General features: G+C 38.5%; 1 protein-coding gene across 3 annotated transcripts in view; it reads left to right on the top strand.

Moving 5' to 3' along the window:
* LOC5578081 (copper-transporting ATPase 1) overlaps window positions 1-22,546 on the top strand; it is a 54,260-nt gene that overhangs the window by 4,308 nt on the left and 27,406 nt on the right. Inside the window, exon 1 of one of the 3 annotated variants that reach the window (XM_021853646.1) lies at window positions 4,477-5,020. The exons of 1 other annotated variant lie outside the window; for it this stretch is intronic. In XM_021853646.1, the coding sequence (XP_021709338.1) occupies window positions 4,878-5,020 (143 nt within the window). In that variant the 5' untranslated portion in view covers window positions 4,477-4,877. Of the gene's footprint in view, window positions 1-4,476; window positions 5,021-22,546 lie in introns of those variants that run through there. One more of the 3 variants, XM_021853643.1, reaches the window with a different exon arrangement.

Below are 22,546 nucleotides of genomic sequence, written 5' to 3'. Positions count from 1 at the left end.
AATCATGCTTAATAAACACAAAGCACTTTCACTGAAGTAATAAATCTGATCCATCAATTATCTAAATTTGACAAGGTTTTGAAGAAAATCAATGAGTGAAAGAACTACTTATTAAATAAGTCACATCAGCTAAGTCCATACATATTAGACTGGCCCTTAAACAAAAAAGTTGTAAAACTCAACGGGCACCCCTTAGATATGAGCCTTGGGGTAAGAAAAACGCTCTCTCAAAATTTCAAATCAATTGGTTGCTCCACCAGCTGGCGCTTTAGATTTGAAGTTTGTATGAGATATTAATCTCAAATATATTGAAAATTGATCCTATGTCACTGTTTCGTTCCGTATACTAATTGTTCGCGTTCGAATGAGCCCAGAATGACAAATACATTAGTTGATACCCTAATGAACAAAATTGCAGAAGGTTGTATCTGGATTTAATCTCATTTTCATTACTCTTTCAGTTGTTGTAAGTTAGGCTTAGATCAGCACTCCCGTACAGTCACTTATATGTATGCGACATGTGCCTCAGCTCGCCCAACGTCATAGGTGGCTATGATGCGCTTAGTGGCTAGCTTCTTGGATTTGAAAACAGCAAATTTGCAAGATATAATCCTGTTGCATATTAGTACAAAATAATTTCAAGATAATTGTACTATGCACTAATATCTAGCTTGCTTTCGAATAGAATGAACAATTAAACAGTCAAAATAGAACGGTTTACCTTTGCTGAAATGCTGAAATTCCAACTAGAATGATATTGAAGTATCTTCAAATGTAGAATGAAAATAACCAATGAAATAATACATAACATATAAAAGTTATTGATTAATAAAAATGTGTTGCTGTTGAAAAGATAGAACTCCATTTATAAATCTAAAATATCTTAACACCCCATTTTGCATTTCCAACAAAAATGACACATATTAATGATTATCTCAGAAATCTGCCATGGGTAGTTGTAATCGATTTTTAATAGGTATAAAAGTTAGGACATCTGTAGGACTGTCTTTTGTTCAATTATTAGCAAATGAGAAATTGCTCGATCTTGGAATCATTTTTTTCTATCCCTTAACCCCCTATTTTACGGTAGTTACTTTAGCAGATCTTCCTAAGGTTAGAGAAAATTCGGCCACACCCCACCCACCCCGTGTGTGATAAAAGTGGTTAAGTTTTTTTAGGAACCCTTACAAGAATTCCTCAAGCAGTTCCTACGCTGATTTTTTCAGTTATTCTCTTACCATTTTCACATTTCTTCCTGAATTCATGTATGGTATATTCAATGAATTGAAGGAAATCTATTAGGAACTCTTTGTTATTGAGGAACACAATAAATTCGACCAATGATTCATCATTAGGTTCCTCAAGAAATTTATCTAGAAATCTCGATTATTTTCTAAGTAAAATCTCCATGGATTCTTCAATATGTCAATTATTTCAATGTCAATTTTTTCAGGGATGCTGTTCAATGTTTTTCAAGAAACTCAATCCTGCAAAATTTCATCCCAGGATTTAGTTTATATTTTTTCAATATTTTTCGTAAGAGTTCATCAGGAGTTATTACTGAAGGATTTGTTATAGCGATGCTTCCAGGATTTTCACAAAGATTTCTCAAATAATGTCTTAAGAATGTTTTGAAAATTCCTCGGTATTTTTTTTTAACAGAGAATTGAGAGAGAATTTCTGCTGGACGTTTACGCCGTCTTCAGCTAAAGGCTTCACGGACCAAAAAATCACGAACATTGGACAACAGACAACACGAAACACCCAGTAGCCAAGTGATGAATTTTTAGTTTGACGAAAAGTTTCCATCGACTGGAACGGGAATCGAACCCACGCTTTGCGGCATTCATAATACGCTTAAACGACTGACGCCACTATCCGCACAGCCACAGAGCTCACAAATCTGTGAAGAATTTCTGGAATAGCTTCTAATGCCATCCTTTGGCAAATTCTTGGTTGAAACCTTTGAAACTTGAACAACAATTGTGGAGAAAATCTGGGAACATCTCTAGAGAATTTTTGTTAATGTTTTAATTGGAAATCATCTACCTCCTTGCGAAATCGATTGAAGGATCACTGAAATAATTCCAGGGAAATTTATGAAATTATCATTGGAGGAATGTCATAAGAAATACATTGTGGAATCTCTAGAGTAGCTTCTAAGGTTATTCCTAAAAATCCAGGTTGAATTCTTGAAGGTATCTTACTAATTTCATGTAAAGCTATCTCGAGAAGGCCGTTAAAGAATTAATACATGTCTTTTGGCAAATACCTGCATCAGCTTCTGATGATATATCTAGATTTTTTTTAATGCATATAGGGTATTTTACGGCTTCGGCACCATGCGACACACAGTATTTTTCTAATAAAACGCACCACCCAAACCATTAAGATGGTTCCTTACTCAATCGACTTCCCGCTCACGAGATTTCCGAGACTGGACAAGCAATGTCGCCAGAGATATCAACAATTCAAATGATTAAGCCTCAAAAGGCGGCTGTTTTGGAGCTGCTGGAGAGATTTGCCTGCAGTTCTTATGGGAAAGTTGCCGAAGAAAACGAGGCTGCTGGAAATAGTCACACTGACAAAAGATGTTCGAAGCGTTTCAAACAATTCATCCACAATTACTGCCATGGATGACTCCAAAAATTCTAGGGGATAATTCTAGGAAGTCTATTTCAAACTTTTCTATTAATTCCTCAATAAATTTGGGATTCCTTATGTAGTTCCTCCAGAAATTTATCCAAGAATTTCTCAAGCATTGCATCTAAGAATTTCTCCTGCAGTTCTTTCTAACACTTCTCGAGTAAGTTTCAAGTATGATTTCAAAAAATTCTTTAAAAATTAATTCATGTTTAATACTATAGCAATCATGTCAGTGTAATTCCTTTGATCATTCCTACATATTTTTTTCAAGGATCCCATTCGATGTTTTTCAGGGAACTTCTGCAAAAAATATCCAGAGATTCGGTTGATTTTTTTTTACTTATCTTAGCAAATCATATTAGAGTATTTCAAGAGCCCAAAAGTTCTGTTAGGAATTCTAGTTTACTTTGGAGAACTTAGTTTTATCAGAGGTTAGCATTTATTTTTCGACGCTCTGGATTGTTTTTCTAGAAAATTACTAACGAAATTTCTGTAATATTTCTATGACATTTCTCTGGAGACATTCATAAAATAATGCCTAGATAAAAACTTTGTGAACTTTATTTGAAAATAAAAAAAAATTGAAGAATTTCTGATACAATATTAGGAGGAATCCCAGGAGTATTACTTGGAGATATCGTCAGGAAAATTACTGGTGTTATTCTGAACGACAATTTGCTGTAAATTGTAATAAATCCCCGAAAAAGTTACAATACTTTACAAGTTTTTAGGAATATTGAATACCGTTTGATTCATATTACGGACAGCTTCAAATTCCGGACACTCTACTTTGTATGGGAAACATTTCACACGAAATGTTTCAATTTTTGCCGTTTAAAAGTTCTCGATTTCAAGGCTCGTTTTAGTAAGCATTTTCCATAAATATCTTTGAAAATTTATAATGCCCAACTACCTTAGATGTCTCTTTAGTGGTTTGACGATTTCAATTGATGATTTGACTGTTCCATTAATGATTATCATGAGCTGTCCGGAATTCGAATCAAAGCGTCCGGAATATGAGGCAAAAGTGAGGAAGTGTCCGGAATAAGAATCATGAAAAGGCCACACATTTTGATTTATTAAAAATTATCCAAGTTGCGGAAGCAAATTCTTTACCCACCATTCGAAAGTTAAGGGCTTTCAACGCTTGATAACGCTAAAGAATCATACAGAATGATTTATTTTGTATGCTCTCTGCTGGGTTATACTTCACTGAGGCCTTAAGTGTCCGTAATATGAATCAAAACGGTAAATTGAATTTTTATTGGAGGGATTTGCAGCGTGCGATGACACTACTGATTTAGAAAATTCATGCACCCAACAGAGGCTACTTGATGAGATTCACGCTTTTAAACTGCTGTAGTCAGGAAAGCCACGTGAATTTCGCGAAATTTAGGCCTACTACTATTGCCATTCCCAGCCCTGATCACAGTTGCATGTTTGTAAATTTTGGGTAAGTTACATATTTTAGTAACTTTGCTGTAGATACACTTGTATGCTTAATGCAGTATCAGTTACCAAGACGATTTTTGTATTTCCACCTTCCGAGAAAGTAACATCCACTCGGAAACCCTTTATCTGCGGATAGTGAATTGTAAACCCAAAGACAGTTATTTATGATCGCTGCACTATCTTTCGTTTCGAATAATTCCACTTTCATGAGCTTACTCCACCAAACCGAACCGCTGAGTTTTGTTACTCGGCTCATATCAGTTTAGTAGACCGACTCCGTTGGATTGAGAGCGAGAGCACGATTATTAAATCTGAACAAAACCCCCGACTGACACTGAGAACTGAGCTTTTATTGGGACGTCTATGGCAGCTTATCGGTTTGGAGCCGTTCAGTTCTCCGTTGATCGTGGAAGCGAATCGTTGTTGTATTGTCCGTTGGCGCCTGTCTGTAATTTGGTCGGGAAAGATTTTCCGTCGATCAGTTTGCTACGTCGCGATGCAGGGCAGCGTGATCTTATAACCGCGATTGATTGTGTGATTTTCGATCATAATTGCCATCCAGCAGTTCGTCATCAGCGTTGTGAAGTGCCATGGAAAACCTGTGGAAATAATTGAAATCGTTCCTTCTATTGTGATCTATTTCATACCCCTCTACCAAATTGTTTGTTACGATTGGATCATGTGCAAGTGAAAATGAAAGTGTAACCGATCGATCGTTTACTGGAGGTGTGTTTGGAAGAGGCAAGTGTGAAGAAATTGTGTTAAAGGCTACAATTGAGATGAATTTTCTACGTGGTAAAACCGGCATCCAGAATGGTTCGTCGAGAGGTGGAGGAGGAGGAACCGGACGCGGAATCGCCAGCAATAACAACAATAATCATGGCTATCAATATGCACTTCTAGTGGATAGTGATAACAACAGGTAAAGGATTTAATACTTGAAACTGCATACCGCGATCATTGTCCAACATTGTGTCATTGATTCAGAGCCTCAGTGTGCAAAAATGTTGATTGATGTTGGGTTAGGGTTAGGCTGTCGACCACTTTACGTAACCTTGGGCCTTTCTAATGACTTCGTTTCGCTAGTATACGCAGTGTAGATTCGATCTAGTAAGATACGATGTTTTTATGGTAGAGTAGAAGCACCAGCCTCAGAGAAAATATTTTAAATAATATATGGTGGGCCCTATATTGTCCTCTTGATGCTAAAACTTCTTCTTGGCATTAACGTCCTCACTGGGAGAGAGTCTGCTTCTCAGCTTAGTGTTCTTATGAGCTCTTCCACAGTTATTAACTGAGAGCTTTCATTGCCAAAGTTGCCATTTTCGCATTCGTATATCGTGTGGCAAGTACGATGATACTTCATGCCCAGGGAAGTCAAAGAAATTTCCATTACCAAAAGATCCTGGACCGTCCGGGCATCGAACCCAGGCACCTTCAGCATGGCTTTGCTTTGTAGACGTAGATTCTAACCACTCGGCTAAGGAAAGCCCCAATGCAAATTCCAATCATAAAATTTTTCTTCTTGTTTTCTGCGTTACGTCCCAACTGAGTTCCTATGAGAACTTTTACAGTTATTTAATCAGAGTTATCTTTGTCGATTTAACATTTACAAGTAATTAATCCAGGGATTCCATGAAAGATTTCTTCATGGATTCTCCTGAAATTCCTATAGGACTTCCTCATGATAATTTTCTAAAGATTTTTGTTTTTGAATTACTCTTGTTTTTTATCCAGTGATTTATGCAGAAATTCCTCCAAGCATACTCGCAGCAATTTTCCTAGATAGATCTCTCGAGATTGCTCCAGGAATCATTCCGGAGATTGCTTCAGGGATTTCGACAAGAATTTCTTCAGATGTTCTAAAAATAATATCTCCAGAAATTCTACAAGAAGTAACTACAATATTTTAATAAGCCAAATAAGAATAAGAATCCCAGAATCTTTTTGCTGGTTGTTCAAGTTGTTTTTCTCCTAAAACCACTAGCAAATTAAAAAAAAAAATTGATTTTTTTGATAGTAATGTTCCTACAACAAAACCCCGTCAAGAACTTCCCACCATCCCCTATATAATCTCTACTGAATTTCGCACTACAGCCAAATCCGGCGCTTCTACCCTAGGCACACCAACTGTTTGAGTCGATGACATTTGCCAGCCAAATCGGAAGGCGCTATATCCTATCTGGAAAAAGTAATAACCAGTTCACCTTGACTCGGCAGGTTTGGTTTCTTGGGCACGTATTGCCGATTAAAGTAGAATGCTTCTCACATATCTCGCCGGTACCGACTGACGACCAAGCCTCCTAATCAGGTCTAGATGGTGTACGTATGTATAATATACATTGTACATGACGCATGTTTGCCGCCCGTTTTCGGGACGCGTCCAATGAGGGCAAATCAACTGTTGTTTCAAATTATCGTTATGATGTTCTGTTATCAGTCCTGAAGTAGTATTACCGTGAACCGGGGAAGAGCTGATCAATTTTCTTTTTTTTTTTCACAGGAGTCATTACTTAAATAAGTATTCAAACTGAACTATGAGTTCCGTTAAAATCAAGCTATGACATGCAATCAGAATTTACTGTTCTCAGAAGTGAAATTTGACTTGTCCCAGATTATGTTGTCCCTAATACATAATGAGCGTTGAATTTAAGAATAAAAATCATTTCTCGATCAAAAATGTGTTGAAGTTGAATTTTCTTTCGACTTTCTATGGCATTTATACTTGACTCACGAAATACAAATCTAAAAAATAGCCAATTTCCAAAAAAAATGCTGTTCTAATGCTCATAATAAAGAACAAATTGTTACGCAAATTGGTTTCGTTTATGTCGGAGATGATAAAACGTTTCAATTGAAGCTGATCAATTCATGCAGACTCGATCGAGAATAATAGCTAGCAATTCAGAAGGACGTGATTTCTATTTAGATGATAGGCTTTTGTAGCATATATTCTTCCACATTAACGCAAATCAACATCATGCGTTCAAAGGAGATGGTTTTAGAAGAATTTCGTCTAGCTAATTTCGCCAGTGTGATTAGCTCTCGTTTGAAAAAAAAGCAATGAAGATAACTTGGAAAGTTTTTATTCCTGAAAACAATTGATGTCAAAATATATTTCAGCCCACTTCAAGTTGCGAATCTCGAGTAAGCCATGGTTTCTGAAATTCTAGGAGTTCCAAAAAAGTTTTTCAAAAAAATTCTTACGGTTCACTCCAGGAATCGCTTTAAAACAAAAAAGGGTTGAGTCAAAAAGGCATAGAGCGTAACGAGCAGGTTGCTTGATCAGGTGCAACAGGATCTGAAGATCGTGGACCAAAACCTTGGTTGGAGCCATAAATTAATTTAATTGGCGCAGTAAGAAGTAAATGAATAATAATATGACGTATCACCGCAGCACGCCATGTCTGAACCAGACGATTATAAAAATCGAATGTACATCGGATTTTTTTTTTCGCTAGAGATCAGTATTAGCTCTATATTTTCATAATCGGAAGGTTTTAAAATATTCTATCGGTGAAATTTTTTTCCATACATTTTGTATGAGCTGAAAGGCTCGAAAACGTGATTTTCATGGGATTTAGTATAAAAAATGCCTAAAAAGTGGAAAAAATCAAAATTTCACCGATGGAATATTTTAAAACTATACGATTATGAAAATATAACCCAAATACTAAACTCAAGCGAAAAAAAATCTGATGTACATTCGATTTTTCTAATAGTCTGGTTTAGACATAGCGTGCGCAGGAAATTTCCAAAAACTGTGTTTTAGAGAACTTTCTCGTCTTCAAGTGTGTATGAATCTGTTGACAAAAAAATGTGTTTCTTAGTGGCGTTATGGCTTCCAGCAGGGTTGAACGGGAAAATCACATAAGGTACCGTGGGGTAAGTGGATACAGAAAAATCAAAAATCAACTTCATTGTTATGTACAGCTAACGTGAATAATGCAATTCAAACTTTTTTCTATGGATAACAAATGAGGAACTAATATTCTTCAAATCGTCATTTATTTCGATTTTTCTGATTGTTATGTATTGAGTACGAGGAAATGAAAATTTGCGCCAAATGATCCACTTGGTCAGGTAAGTGGATCACCAAAAAAAAACTTTTGTTCTCAAAACAAATGTGGTGTAATTATGTATAGTACGAATGATATTACTATTGATCTTGTAATTAGTGCTAGTAGTGTTACATTTGCATACAGTGGGATTCCGTTTTTGGCATGCTCCGATTTTGGCACCCCCCGATTTTGGCAACAAAATGGATCCGTTTTTGGCAACATTTTTCAATTCCATTAAAATATGTAAATTTTTGTAAATATTATCGTGTCTATTGCTTTAGTGACTTGAATAGCATGTCAACTCCACACCGATTACATTCCAGATCTCCTTTTTCGTCGATGTTTCCCCAAATCTCACCAACTACTAAGGACTCGCGTACGCGCTTATTTACTTCAGAATGGTCATTGGTCATACATAGGCAACGTTTCATGACACCAATAATCTCCACCAGTATCTCAACTTAAGACCAATCTCTTTTCATAGGCATTCATATTGAGTGACCAGCCCACTTGAGTCTGACAGTAGGTGATACAATAAAAGAAACACTGATCTTCAAATTTGGAACAGCTTGTTCGAACAAAGCACCAGCACCGACATAAGAGCAACGAAAAATCTATGACTTACACAGAGTTACATTCATAAATTTTGTCTCGCTGTCTTTATTATGGATTTATATACAATGCGTATGTAAAAGCACACCGCAATAATAGATACAAATATGTACAGCAAAATGTCGTGTATCATCACTTTTTTTTTTAATTTCATTTAATAACATGACAAATGCGAATACAGTCCAAATTACAATTTATTTTTAATAATACCATTGAAGCTGCGGTAAATACGACTGAGAGTGTTTTTACTTTTTGTCTGTGGTATTGGTGTGTATATTGATCTTTCTGCGTCAACTGTTTGAAGCTACGTTCTCTCTTTTTTATAGACTCTATAAGGCGTTAGATTTGTTAACAGACAATCCAAAATTCTGTACAAGATTGTTAATCAAGGATGCGGGTCTCAACATCATCAAAATGTTCTTTACGAGCTGAGTCTATGAGTTTCCTAACTGTAACATGGAGAACCCTTAAAGGATTCTTCGTTCTTGTGCGACTTTTCAGAAATTTTAACGAATTCATGAGGATATCTGCAGATTCCAAGTGGACACTGAGAGCTTCCTGAGGGATCTTTAGAGTGCATAACTGGTTATGGAGTATTATGTCCAAAAGCTGGTGATTCCTAATAAACTCTAAGACGTCCTGTAAATTTTAAGCGGGATAATGTGAATTTCTAGTAGTATTTTTAATATTCCCGGCGAAAGCTTGAGGATTTTGAAAAGGTTCCCAGCGGAATTTGAGGTGTGCTAGTGGTAGCCTAATAATAATAAACTTTTAATTTTTTTCATCGGAGACTTGAGAATTTTCGGCAACATCGCAGTGGAATTCCAAGATGTTAACTCATAGCAAAATCCTTAGCAAGATCCTGAGAACTCTATTTGAGATCCTACGGATGCTTGGCAAGATGCTTCAGAGCTCAAGCGTTTTTTCTGTAGATTTCTTATGAGAACCTGAAGACTCCTATAAGGTTCTTGAAGTTTCATAACAGGATCCTGTAAATTTCAGTTGATTTCATAAGGCAGGTATAAAACGTATATCAAGCTGAATTAAAAATTATTTCAAGTAAAAATTAAATTCTACACAATTACAAGACATTTATGCATCTTCTCATGCTCATGTTTGCCCTTTTGATACAGTTAACCAATCATTATAAAATGCTTTACTTCATCAGAAACATAAATTGAAGGAGCAATTCCAAACTTACCGAATTTTTCAAATTTTACGCTCAAGTCCAAAAGTTAAACTGATTTTGAATGTTCATTTAATTAGAAAAAAAGGTCATGCCGTTTTGCAATACCCAGTGCTTTGAATTCGCAAATACGTCTTTAAAAGAAAACATTTTTTTTTTCGTTTTCTCTCATAGTTTTAAGAAAATGTCCAGTTTTTCAATAAAAGTCACTTATGCGATTATTGGTTTTACAAGGCCCTTTTATACAAAAATTATGCATAAAACTTCTAAAAGAAATTGTTTACGTTGAGGCGTAAAAACGCGACCAGAAAATCGTTTGCCAGATTTAATATTACGGAGCTATATATTCATAGCATAGTAAAACCCTTCGGGAAAATGCTTCGAAGTGAACCTTTTCGAAGTCTCAAAGCCTTATAATTCCATAAAAATGATGTATTAACATTGTAATGATGCTTTAAAAACCAATAGTTGAAAAATAAAATTTGAAATATGGGTTCCGATTTTGGCACGGTTCCGTTTTTGGCAACTGAAAATTTCAACTTTGTTGCCAAAAACGGAATCCCACTGTAGTTCGAAATTAAAAAGTATCTTTATTTAATCAAGATATATGTATATACATATTTTATACATTGATTCCCACTAATTCGAACAAAAACTATATTGTAGCTAGAATAATTTGAAGAAAATTCATCCATTTATAGACATAAGTTATATAGAAGTATGGTAGGGTTATTCCTAACGATGTTTTATAAAAACACTCGTAGTTTAAAAATATTAGTTACATTTACTTTTGAATAACAAACTGAAATCCTTTTATTCCATTTATGAATAAATCTGTATCATCTGTCTAGAACAATTTATATGGTCAAATAAGGTACGATTGTATGCTTTCAATTGGAAAATTTGTATATTTCGCTCTTCTACAACTCAGCTTAGATAAACAACGGAAAGTTTCGTGTAAATTTTAAAATTATTATTTTTATGTATCAGAAAGGTTAAAAAACTTTTAGGTGGATAATTCAAATTTTCTTTGGACAATTTGATAAATTTAAGCTGGGGATGAATAAAGTTAAGGGAAGACAACATTTGCGGATACCAAAACTTTTTAAAATTATCGTAAGCAGTCCGCCAATAAATAATAATAATACTTGATCCACTTACCCCACCCCATTAAAAAGTAGGGGTAAGTGTACCATGTAGAATTAATCTGTATTTATTTATAAAAATCACATATTTTTCATTGTGAATCATTCAACTAGAACTGAAATGCTCGCCACGTGTCGAAAAAACTAATAGTATTTGACTTTAGAAAGAGATACAGTGGATTTTTGATTGATGGAAAACAATTTTCAAAATAATAATTTTTGAAGCTAACAAGTTTGCTTGTATTAGTGTACGTGCAGTACTAGTTTTGCAATAGTATCAGTGTGGGCGTAAGAATATAACCTAAAACGAAGCAATGGTGTGAAAACATTCAACATATTCAAGTATTAATGCTTAATATTGACGAATTCTTCCCCCACTGTACCTTACAAATACCGTTGAAAAGTTTGAAAATAGGAGAATTTTTCAGTATATTTCGGTACGTTTCGTGGATCTTCCTTCATCCAAGCCCCAACATCGAAGTGGGTGTTAGATAAGAATGGCCCAGCTTAGTATGGGAGAAAAATAGAGTTGTTTTACTCCACGGGGCACCCCCAGAATTATTCCTTAGGGTTAGAGAAAGACTTCCTGAAAATTTCAACTCATTTGGTCGTTCCATGAGCTGGCGCATTTGAATTGAAGTTAATATGGGGTTTCCAGCTCAAACATATGGGAAAAAGTACATCATCTATACTGTTTGGTTCAGCAAAATTGTTCATCGTGTTCTATTGAACACATAATGTTAAAAACACTACATACTTGTGGGCTTCGTGGCCGAGTGATTAGTGTCGTCAGGCAGTAATCGTATCATGTCATGGGGTGTGGGTTCGATTCTCGCTTCAGCTATCGAAACTTGTCGTCAGGAATGTTTCACGGCTGTGCCACTTCCATGCTTATCCATTTTCTAGTGTTAAGTTACAGTCTGTGCAGCTAAATGGCTGGAGATGGTGTTCATGTCTTTAAAATAACGAACAATATTATAGAATGTTGTATCATGATAAAAATGGATAAAGTTGGTGTTTTAACTATGTGAAGTAGATCTGCAATACTGCTCTGTATTTCTTCAATATAGCATGATTATTACCACTAGGTGCATCATAGCCACTTATGAGCTGCTGCACAAGTCACATGCATATTAGGGCAGTTCAAAATTTAATTTTTTTTGAGAATCCAATCTCCGACATGTTCCTTATTATCCTTACCATAAAAATAGTGTTCTGTGAAATTTTCAGAATTCAAAGGTGGCAAAGACAATATAAGTTTGTATAGAAATTACTATGGGGAAACTTTGAGATATGTTCCAAACACACTAGTACTATAATGTAAACACAAACTTTTTATCCCATAGTAAAAACTCATTCTTCAAACCATAATAGAGAAGTTTGCTGAAGAGAAATATTCAATCCGACGGATAGCAGAAGAGATATTCATGAGTTTGTTTGCTATTATTTAGCTGAATATGGGATTATAGCCATTCAAACATGTACACAAATCACAAACAAAATTAGCTCAAAAAAAATTTGTTTCTTCAACAACATCCTTCATTAAGGTTTGAAGAATGAGTTTTTAATATGGGATAATAAGATTCTACTTACATTACAGTACTAGCGTATTTGGAACATTTCTCAAAATTTCAGCATAGTAATTTCCAAACAAACCTACATTGTGCTTGGGCCACCTTTAAATCACAATGTAGAAAGCTGAAAAATTCACAGAACACTATTTTTATGGTAAAGATGGTAAAGAGCATATGGAAGATTGGATTTTCGAACATTTTTGAAATTTGACTCCTCCTAATGCATATATGTACGGGATTTCTGATCTCATCCTAACTTTCAACACCTGAAATGTTAGTGAAAATGAGCCTTAATCCAGATACAACCTTCAGCAAATATGTTTATTAGGGAATCAATTAGTGTTTTTGTCATTCTAGACCCAATTGAACACGATCAACTAGTATACAGAACTAAACAGTGACAAATGGTAAATTATCAATATACTTGAAACGAATATACCATACAAACTTCGAATTGAATGTGCCTGCTGGTGGTGCAACCAATTAAGTTGAAAATTTCAAAGACCTTTTTTCTTACCCTAAGGCACGTATCTAGAGGGTGCCCCGTTGAGATTTACAACTTTTTTGTATACGGGCCAGTCTAATGGTAGATTGCCCACGGAAGGCGTTTTGAAAAAGGAGGGGAGTTGATCCAATTTCTCACATAGCGTCTTGGATTTATCCTGTTTCTTGATATCCATTCGGTATTGAACACGTACAACACACAGTGCCGTAGCGTGACCAGTTTGGCCCTCGCCAAGAGCGCTGGCTTTCAGGGGGCGCCAATTCGAAATTATTTTACTCCCAAATATTTTTATGATGTGCGATTCGAGAGTATTGGTAAAAAAACGATTTGTTTCAATTACCAATACTCATTTCATATATTACTGCAAGAAATGCTTTCTCTCCTACGTATCTTTTACTATTTGGCAAGCAATGATGATTTTTCATTAATCTTGATAAAACATTGCAGCACAACAGCCAATTTCATCAGTCACAACTTCACTTAATCAGAGGTTAGATTCAAATAAAATCTAGGAAAATATTTTCATTAAATCTAAGAAAATCCTGGAAGATATCTGTACAAAATTCTTGACAAAAATTTTAAAGTAAATTGGAAACCGTTGTTATTAAATTTATAACAGTGTTTTCACATAATCCATAAGCAAGATTTCAAATCTTGTCCAAGATTGTTACAGGACCCTCCGCAGGATTCCATAAAATTATTAACAAGATTCTCTAAGAATCTGAAACATAATCTCACATAATTCATGCTGTCAATACTAGAAGGGTTTCTGAAAAGATTTCTCTGAAAATCCGGGTTGGCATACTCATGTAATCCTAAACACAAGTTTTGGTTCAATTCTTACAACATTCTTAAACCGTTTGTTTCGAAATCAGGAGCAGGATTCTCAGATAATTTACAAAATAATTGTTGTATCTCTGAAAAGTTGCTTTACACAGAATGACAATCATTTTACTTTACGATACATACTTTTGAAATAAGAATGAGTAAAGAGCAATAATAAATTCCTGTTTCTTTCTCTGAAAAAAAAAATCTGAATTATTAGAAAACATTGAAAAACCTCTACTGTCTAAAATTTCATTGATTTTTTTTTAAAATATTGAACAAACTTTTTACAAAAATAAATTAATAAATAATTTATAGGAGCATTTGTTTAGTATTACCTGATATAGTTTCCAAACGCCTGAATAAAAATTTACTTTATGTTTGTTCAATGCGTTTCACTGGAATATGAAATGAAACATTTTGCCAGTAGTTTTTGCAGGTTTGTACCATTTGTGCCATATAAACAACATTCTTGAATGAAACGCCTAAGTTTTTTAATAACTTTCGATTATCCTTAGACATTTCTCCTAAACAAAAAACTCAACAGATTATTAATACTTAAGCTTTGTATGCACAGCGCAACAAAAATAATATTTTTGCGTGTCTCAAGGATCAAATTATGTGTCTCTAGTAGATTTTGGGTTGCTGAATCTGATGCCGTTCTCAGAAATTTTCCAGGACGTCACAATTTTTAGCTACAATATTGATACAAATATACAATATTGATTTTATCGATGTTTACCTAAAACTTGAAGTATTATTTATCAAACTTTTTTGTGATTTTATCCACCTAGCATGCAAAAGAGGACTTAAACTTTCATTTTAGATGTATTTTGATTGAAATTGCATGATTAAATTTAGATTAAACTGATTTTTTCAATATGCTTGCAAGTCTCCATACAAAATTCTTCGTTTCTCTCTATGGCAGAATACAAAACTTTTCTAAACCGTCAAAAAATAACTTTTCCGCGTTAAAAGTATTACAAACTTTGATGATAAGTTTTGTTATACACATATAGTTTGAATTCTGTATCAAATTAAGCAAATAAATTGCCTCACAAGCTGGCAAACTTGCATGCAAGTTGGCTGAAATAATCAATTTTCGCATTTTCAACAACCAATATCTCAAAAACTAGACGTGCTATGACATTTCTGTAAACGGCGATGGATTTAGCAACCCTTAATTAAGTAAATAGAGGTATTTTGATGCTGGAGACAAAAACGTGTTCCGCAGTGTAATCGAACAAAATTGAATGAATTACGTAACATTTATAGGGCATCGAATATCTCTAGGCGTTTGACGCTATATAGAGGTCCCCAAGCAAACTGCCACGAACACCAACGCACAATCAATCTTACACAAGTCGATTTCCTCAGAATGAAAACGTATCGATGTTTGTTTGACGTTATTGAGCTTTCGGTCAACAAGGAAGTGGTTGTTTTGCAGCAATTCTGTTTATATTTGGATTCTCACAGCAAACAAAAGCAATGTTGTGACAGTTCTCACAGCAAACAAAGAAAATTTTGTCAACATTGCACTACTACGCTGGCAACTGGATTGGTCTATGGGAATTTCTGACTTAGAAGCCTATAAGAGTTCGTTCCTTCGGATATAAACAACTAGGATCAATACTAGCTCATAGGTTTTAAGCAAAACAGAGCCGCTTATCATACTTATATGAAGGCTCAATCAGCCGTTTACTCTAAAATGTGTTTATGTCTCCAGAGCTACAGATATAAATTGCATCATTCAATATGGGCGAATGTCAAGTCCTGCGAAGAATCTCACCCTATCGTTGAATGTTTTGAAGGTTCCATCACAAATATATTGAACTCGATGACTGCATGATAAAATTTGAAGGTACTTACTTACTTATTTGGCTTTACATCAATTATCTTGATAAAGCCTCGCCAACAATGTTTCGCCAATTCCCTCGGTTCATGGCCGCTTCTCTCCATCCTCGACTGTGACCCACGCTCTCCAGGTCCTGGTGCACCTGGTCAATCCACCTAGCTCGCTGCGCCCCACGCCTTCTTGTTCCGACCGGATTCGTGGCGAACACCATCTTTACAGGGTTGTTGTCCGGCATTCTTGCAACATGCCCTGCCCAGCGTATCCTTCCAGCTTTAGCTACCTTCACGATACTGGGTTCGCCGTAGAGTTGAGCGAGCTCGTGGTTCATCCTTCGCCGCCACACGCCGTTGTCCTGCACGCCGCCGAAGATCGTCCTTAGCACTCGACGTTCGAAAACCCCAAGAGCTTGCAAGTCCTCCTCGAGCATAGTCCACGCCTCATGCCCATAGAGGACTACCGGTCTTATGAGCGTTTTGTACATCGTGCATTTGGTGCGGGGGTGAATCTTTCTTGACCGCAGTTTCTTCTGGAGCCCATAGTAGGCACGACTTCCGCTGATGATGCGCCTCCGTATTTCCCGACTAACATTGTTGTCAGCCGTCAACAAGGATCCGAGGTAGACGAACTCGTCCACCACCTCGAAGGTATCCCCGTCTATCGTAACACTGCTTCCTAGGCGGGTCCTGTCGCGCTCGGTTCCGCCAACCAGCATGTACTTTGTTTTCGACGCATTCACCATTAGCCCGACTTTTGTTGCTTCGCGTTTCAGGCGGGTGAACAAATCTGCCACCGTTTCAAATTTTCTCCCAATAATATCCATGTCGTCCGCGAAGCAAACAAATTGTCCGGATCTCGTGAAAATCGTGCCTCGACTGTTAAGTCCGGCTCTCCGCATGACACCTTCAAGCGCAATATTGAACAACAGGCACGAAAGTCCGTCGCCCTGTCGTAGTCCCCGCCGAGACTCGAACGAACTGGAGTGTTCGCCCGAGATCTTCACGCAGTTTTGCACACCGTCCATCGTTGCTCTGATCAATCTTGTGAGCTTCCCGGGAAAGCTGTTCTCGTCCATGATTTTCCATAGCTCTATGCGGTCGATACTATCGTATGCCACCTTGAAATCGATGAACAAATGGTGTGTAGGGACCTGGTACTCACGGCATTTCTGGAGGATTTGCCGCACGGAAAAGATCTGGTCCGTTGTCGAGCGGCCGTTGATGAAACCTGCTTGATAACTTCCCACGAACTCGTTTGCTATAGGTGATAGACGACGGAAGAGAATCTGGGATAGCACTTTATAGGCGGCGTTTAGGATGGTGATTGCACGATAATTTTCACACTCCAGTTTGTCGCCCTTTTTGTAGATAGGGCATATAACGCCTTGCTTCCACTCCTCCGGTAGCTGTTCCGTTTCCCAGATTCTGACTATCAGCCGATGCAGACAAGCGGCCAACCTGTCCGGGCATCTTGATGAGTTCGGCTCCGATACCATCCTTGCCAGCGGCTTTGTTGTTCTTGAGCTGTTGAATGGCATCCTTAACTTCCCCCATCGTGGGAGCTGGTTGATTTCCGCTGTCCGCTGTGCTGACGTAGCCATCGCCTTCGCTGTCCTGACCTTCTGTGCCTGTGTTCTCTGCGCCATTCAGGTGTTCATCGTAGTGCTGCTTCCACCTTTCGATCACCTCGCGTCCGTCCGTCAAGATGCTCCCATCCTTATCCCGGCACATCTCAGCTCGCGGCACGAAGCCTTTGCGGGATGTGTTGAGCTTCTGATAGAACTTCCGCGTTTCTTGAGAACGGTACAGCAACTCCATCTCTTGGCATTCCACCTCTTCCAGGCGGCGCTTTTTGTCCCGGAATAGGCGGGTTTGCTGTTTCCGCTTCAGTCTGTATCGTTCCACGTTTTGCCGCGTACCATGCTGCAGCATTGCAGCCCGCGCTGCATTCTTCTCCTCTAAAACCTCTTGGCACTCCTCGTCAAACCAATCGTTTCTTGAGCTCCGTTCCACATATCCGACAACGCTTTCGGCAGCGTCGTTAATGGCTGCTTTGACTGTCCTCCAGCAGTCCTCAAGAGGGGCCCTATCGAGCTCGCCCTCATCCGGCAACGCTGCCTCAAGATGCTGCGCGTACGCATTGGCGACATCCGGTTGTTTCAGCCGCTCGAGATTGTACCGGGGCGGGCGTCGGTACCGTACATTGTTGATGACGGATAGTTTTGGGCGCAGTTTCACCATCACCAGGTAGTGGTCGGAGTCAATGTTGGCGCCACGATAGGTTCTGACGTCGGTTATGTCGGAGAAGTGCCGTCCATCGATCAAAACGTGGTCGATTTGCGATTCTGTCTGCTGAGGTGATCTCCAGGTGTACCGATACGGGAGGCTGTGCTGGAAATAGGTTGTACGAATGGCCATGTTCTTGGAGGCGGCAAAATCTATCAGTCGTAGGCCGTTCTCGTTCGTCAGCCGGTGGGCGCTGAACTTTCCAATCGTCGGTCTGAACTCCTCCTCCTGGCCAACCTGAGCGTTCAAATCTCCTATGATGATCTTGACGTCGTGGCTTGGGCAGCGGTCGTACTCGCGTTCGAGCTGCGCGTAAAATGCGTCCTTGTCATCATCAGTGCTTCCGGAGTGTGGGCTACGCACGTTGATTATGCTAAAGTTAAAGAATCGGCCTTTGATTCTTAACTTGCACATTCGTTCATTGATCGGCCACCACCCGATCACGCGCCTCTGCATATCACCCATCACTATAAAAGCTGTTCCCAGCTCGCGTGTGTTGCCGCAGCTCTGGTAGATGGTATGATTACCTCTAAACGTTCGCACCAATGCTCCTGTCCAGCACACCTCCTGCAGCGCTACGATGTCGAAACCGCGGGTCTTCAGTACATCGGAGAGTATGCGAGTACTTCCAATGAAGTTGAGAGATTTGCAGTTCCACGTACCGAGTTTCCAATCGCTAGTCCATTTTCGTCGCTGTGGTCTTTGCCGATTGTTCCGGTCCGTATTCTCTCGTTGACGTTCCTGTGCTGATGTGTTTTTACGGCTGGCTCGCAGGGCCTGACACCAACCCCCTAGGTTTCCGGAGGACCATTCCCCCTAAATGTTCGGAGGGCCATAGTGCGCAGTTTAGCTTAGAGTCCTTCTCTGGCACTCGGACGATGATCAGCCGCCCCTGACATGGGGAACAGACGCTGTTGTGAGCCGCTCCTAACGTGGAGTACAGACGCTCCAGGTTTGCAAAAGCAAACCCCCCCTTCCCTGTCAGCATACGACCAAAGTTCCCACCGGGGGTTGGTTACCCGATCTTCCCCAAGGTTACTCGTACCCCGGCCAGTACCACGAGGAGGTAGGGATAGGAGTTGCTGGGCAAGAGGCTAAGGACCGCACAAAGGGGTCTATTTTATTCCTGCAGGTACGCGAGGTACCAATGGTACGCCATGCCCAGCCATTTACCGCGCCAAATTTGAAGGTAAGCTTCCAATTATTCGCTTGTGAGTATGAGCATGTGCATGGTTGACCGCCCGCAGATGCTACTCCGTTATTGCAAGAACAGCTGTACTTACACAGGGAACCAACAGACACTACTCGGGATCAGTAGCATCCTCAATGTGTAAGTACTGGTGCTCTCATTATTATAACAAACAATAACGGCGCCGGTTGCGTCCGAATGCAGGTCAATTTAGGGATGGGTGGGAAATGTTGACGTGTTACTTGCTTTATGGAAGCCGAGGAGTCCTCTGCACTTCCGAAAGTAAGCACTGGGAGTTTTGATATGGGGGAGGGATTCGTTTTGGTAAACGATAAATATAGAATTTGAAATGAATGCTTCTAACCGGATTCGCGATATTACTCGATAAACGAATTGAACGCCGAACAAGTGTTTGTCACACGCCCTCATAGGAGCAAGCGACAATATCAAAGGATAAAGCACTATTAACGCGTTCCGCGACACGCGATACTATTCCACCGTGCCACGTTGCCGTTTTTTTTAAGAACTAGCGGACCGATTCACTTTTTCACTTTTTCCACCTACGCGCGACATGTTCGATCCTGCCCTCATCACCCGCTCCCGAAGAAGCAAGCGTCAAGGTCGAAGGATCAAACAGAACTCGCTTCCAATTATTCGCTAGTTACGAGAAATTAACAGTTAAAAATCGTATCCAAAGTAGAAAACAACGTCTTAGGGGGGTCTGTAGCCTTGAGGTTACGCTTTCGCTTCATAAGCGGAAGGTCATGGGTTCGATTCCCAGCCCCTCCACAATAAACCCGTCGAGCCAAACTGACCCTCTTCGCAGGCAGCTAGCCTCACTAACAGCAGAGCTCTCTTCTACCAGAGAATTTGTTTATACTAGAGAAACGCGGAGAGGATTTTGACTTTGTTTATAAACAATATTTGCAACAACTATCAACATTTGAGGTCATTCAAACAAAACTTTAGTGTGCGTGTCACCCTGTTAGTCGCCATAAGAAACCAAGCTTATCAATGACGTCACTTTTATATCGCTTTTCACTAACACACATCCATCGTCTCTTTTGCGTAACATCTCTTTGAGTCTCATTGAATTTGCTCGATTGGAACCACGTTTGACGGTTCGATTGGAACCTTTGGTTTAAGAATTCGCGCTTCTCTATAATAAACAAATTCTCTGTCTTCTACCTGCTCGGTGTGAGAGTAAAAGAGTAAGAGAGAGTAAGATGTAAATATAGATAAGTTGAAAATAGATCTGTATCGGTAAAGAAGAAGCTACAGATCAACTGATTCCGGCACAGTAGTAGCCACGAGCACAGAGTGCCTTAAAAAAAATAAAAAAATAAACAACGTCTTACCAGGTTAAATAATACAAATAATGAATAACGTTTTTATTTTCATTTTCCATATGAAAACTATCATAAGACATGATATGACGATTTTCACATTTTTTATGGGCCATACACGGGTAGAAATCAGAATCCAAAAACAAGATTATGACTCATGATATCATGATTCTAGTGTGTTTTCATCTTATGAAAATACACCATGATTTGGACTCATGATATCATGAGTCAGATTGCCGTAACGCAACACACGCGTTAGATTTTTGTTGCTGATTGCTCGGAATCATGATTCAAATGCCAAAAATGCTGAGTTGCGCATCCGTTTATGATCGACAAAATAAAAAAAAAAGTTAAAAATACATACATTGAGAAGAACCTTCAGATTGTAAGCCACGTACTCTACCACTCAACCGCTTCGTCATCTTGAATTAGGAATGATCAATATGAATGAGATGAAGCAAAGTGCGCCGCTTAGTGTTTTCACACTGGACGCCTATGAGGAATCATGATTATGACTCCAGGAATCATGATTTGTGATCCTGATATTATGACCTAACCAATTTATGAATTTCATGATTTGTAAATCATGGTGTGGGGATCAGATTTTTATCCGTATACTGTACTTAATTAAAACCTGTCCGGTATTGAGGGATCTCCCCCTATATTGTGACATGACTTCTCCATGTAGGGCTTTTTTTGTCATATATTTTTGAAAAAATCAAATAATTGTACTAAAGCGAAAAACATAAAAAAAATTGTTCTATTATAATCAAAGAATGCATTTGATCGTTGCATACTCTAATGAATTTCTTTCAAAAATTGCCTTTAGTTTAAAATATAAGCTTGTTTGGTCTCAGAGCGTAGATGAGCGCTTTCAAATGCTCATCAAGACTTATCTGGGAATGCATTCTTTCATTGCGAAAGGTGTTCCAAGATGTGCAGCATATTGTACTGTGTAATCAATCCAAAAGATATTTATTTCCAAATGTAACTACAATTAACCTTCCAGTCGTCGCGTGGTTTGTCACCGTCAGAACCACCACGCTGCAGTTGTGTTCGAAAAACGAGATTTTTTCAACAGTGTTGTACAAAATACAACAGCGCGACGACTGAAGTGTTAAAAGACTCTTAGAGCTCTACAAGAGAGTTCTCTGGCCTACACTATTGGCCTTGTAACTGGACACTGTCCGAGTAGATATCATTTTTAGAATATTGTTCAGGTTCAGAATGACATCTGCCGTTTCTATAACATGGAACGCGAAACCCCGGACCATCTGCTCTGCAGTTGTAGTGCTATATACAGGCGTAGATCCAAATTTCTAAACGGATGTTATTTACATACAACCACGTGAAATTTGGATTGCAAATCCCAGTAAGGTAGTAGGTTTTATTAACTCTATTTTGCCTGACTGGGAAACGACGCGTCAAAGTGCTTAAGCTGTTACTTTATTCATAGTGGATAGTTTTAAGTTCCTTCCTTTGATGTGAATAGCAAAACAAGTCTTGCCACACAAGTTCAACCCATTAGACGCAGTGGCTTAACCTCCCAAACAAAAACAAAAAAAAATAGGTGAGGTCTTGAAGAATGTGTTTTTGGTTATTATGTTATATACTCACAGGGTTAAACCCGAGACGCTCGCTGGGGACGAGACCTTACAGGCCTAGCCACCAGGGGTTCCCAAACTCTTCTTTCAGGGTCGGCTCTTAGCACTGATCAAAAGTTCAACAACTAGCACTTTTCTTTTAATATAATTTTATTGACTTACGGTGTGTCTGGTGTGGGTGTGTGTGTATAGGGGCCGGCCGGCACTGGAGAGGCGATAGGGCGATCTAGCGGGCTAACAATGATGGGATTGGTCGTGGTCTCC

Source organism: Aedes aegypti, chromosome 3 (genome assembly GCF_002204515.2).
Source record: "Aedes aegypti strain LVP_AGWG chromosome 3, AaegL5.0 Primary Assembly, whole genome shotgun sequence".
NCBI classification, from domain to species: Eukaryota; Metazoa; Arthropoda; class Insecta; order Diptera; family Culicidae; genus Aedes; species Aedes aegypti.
Note: the sequence above shows the minus strand (reverse complement) of the source record. Positions and strands in the feature narration are given on the sequence as shown.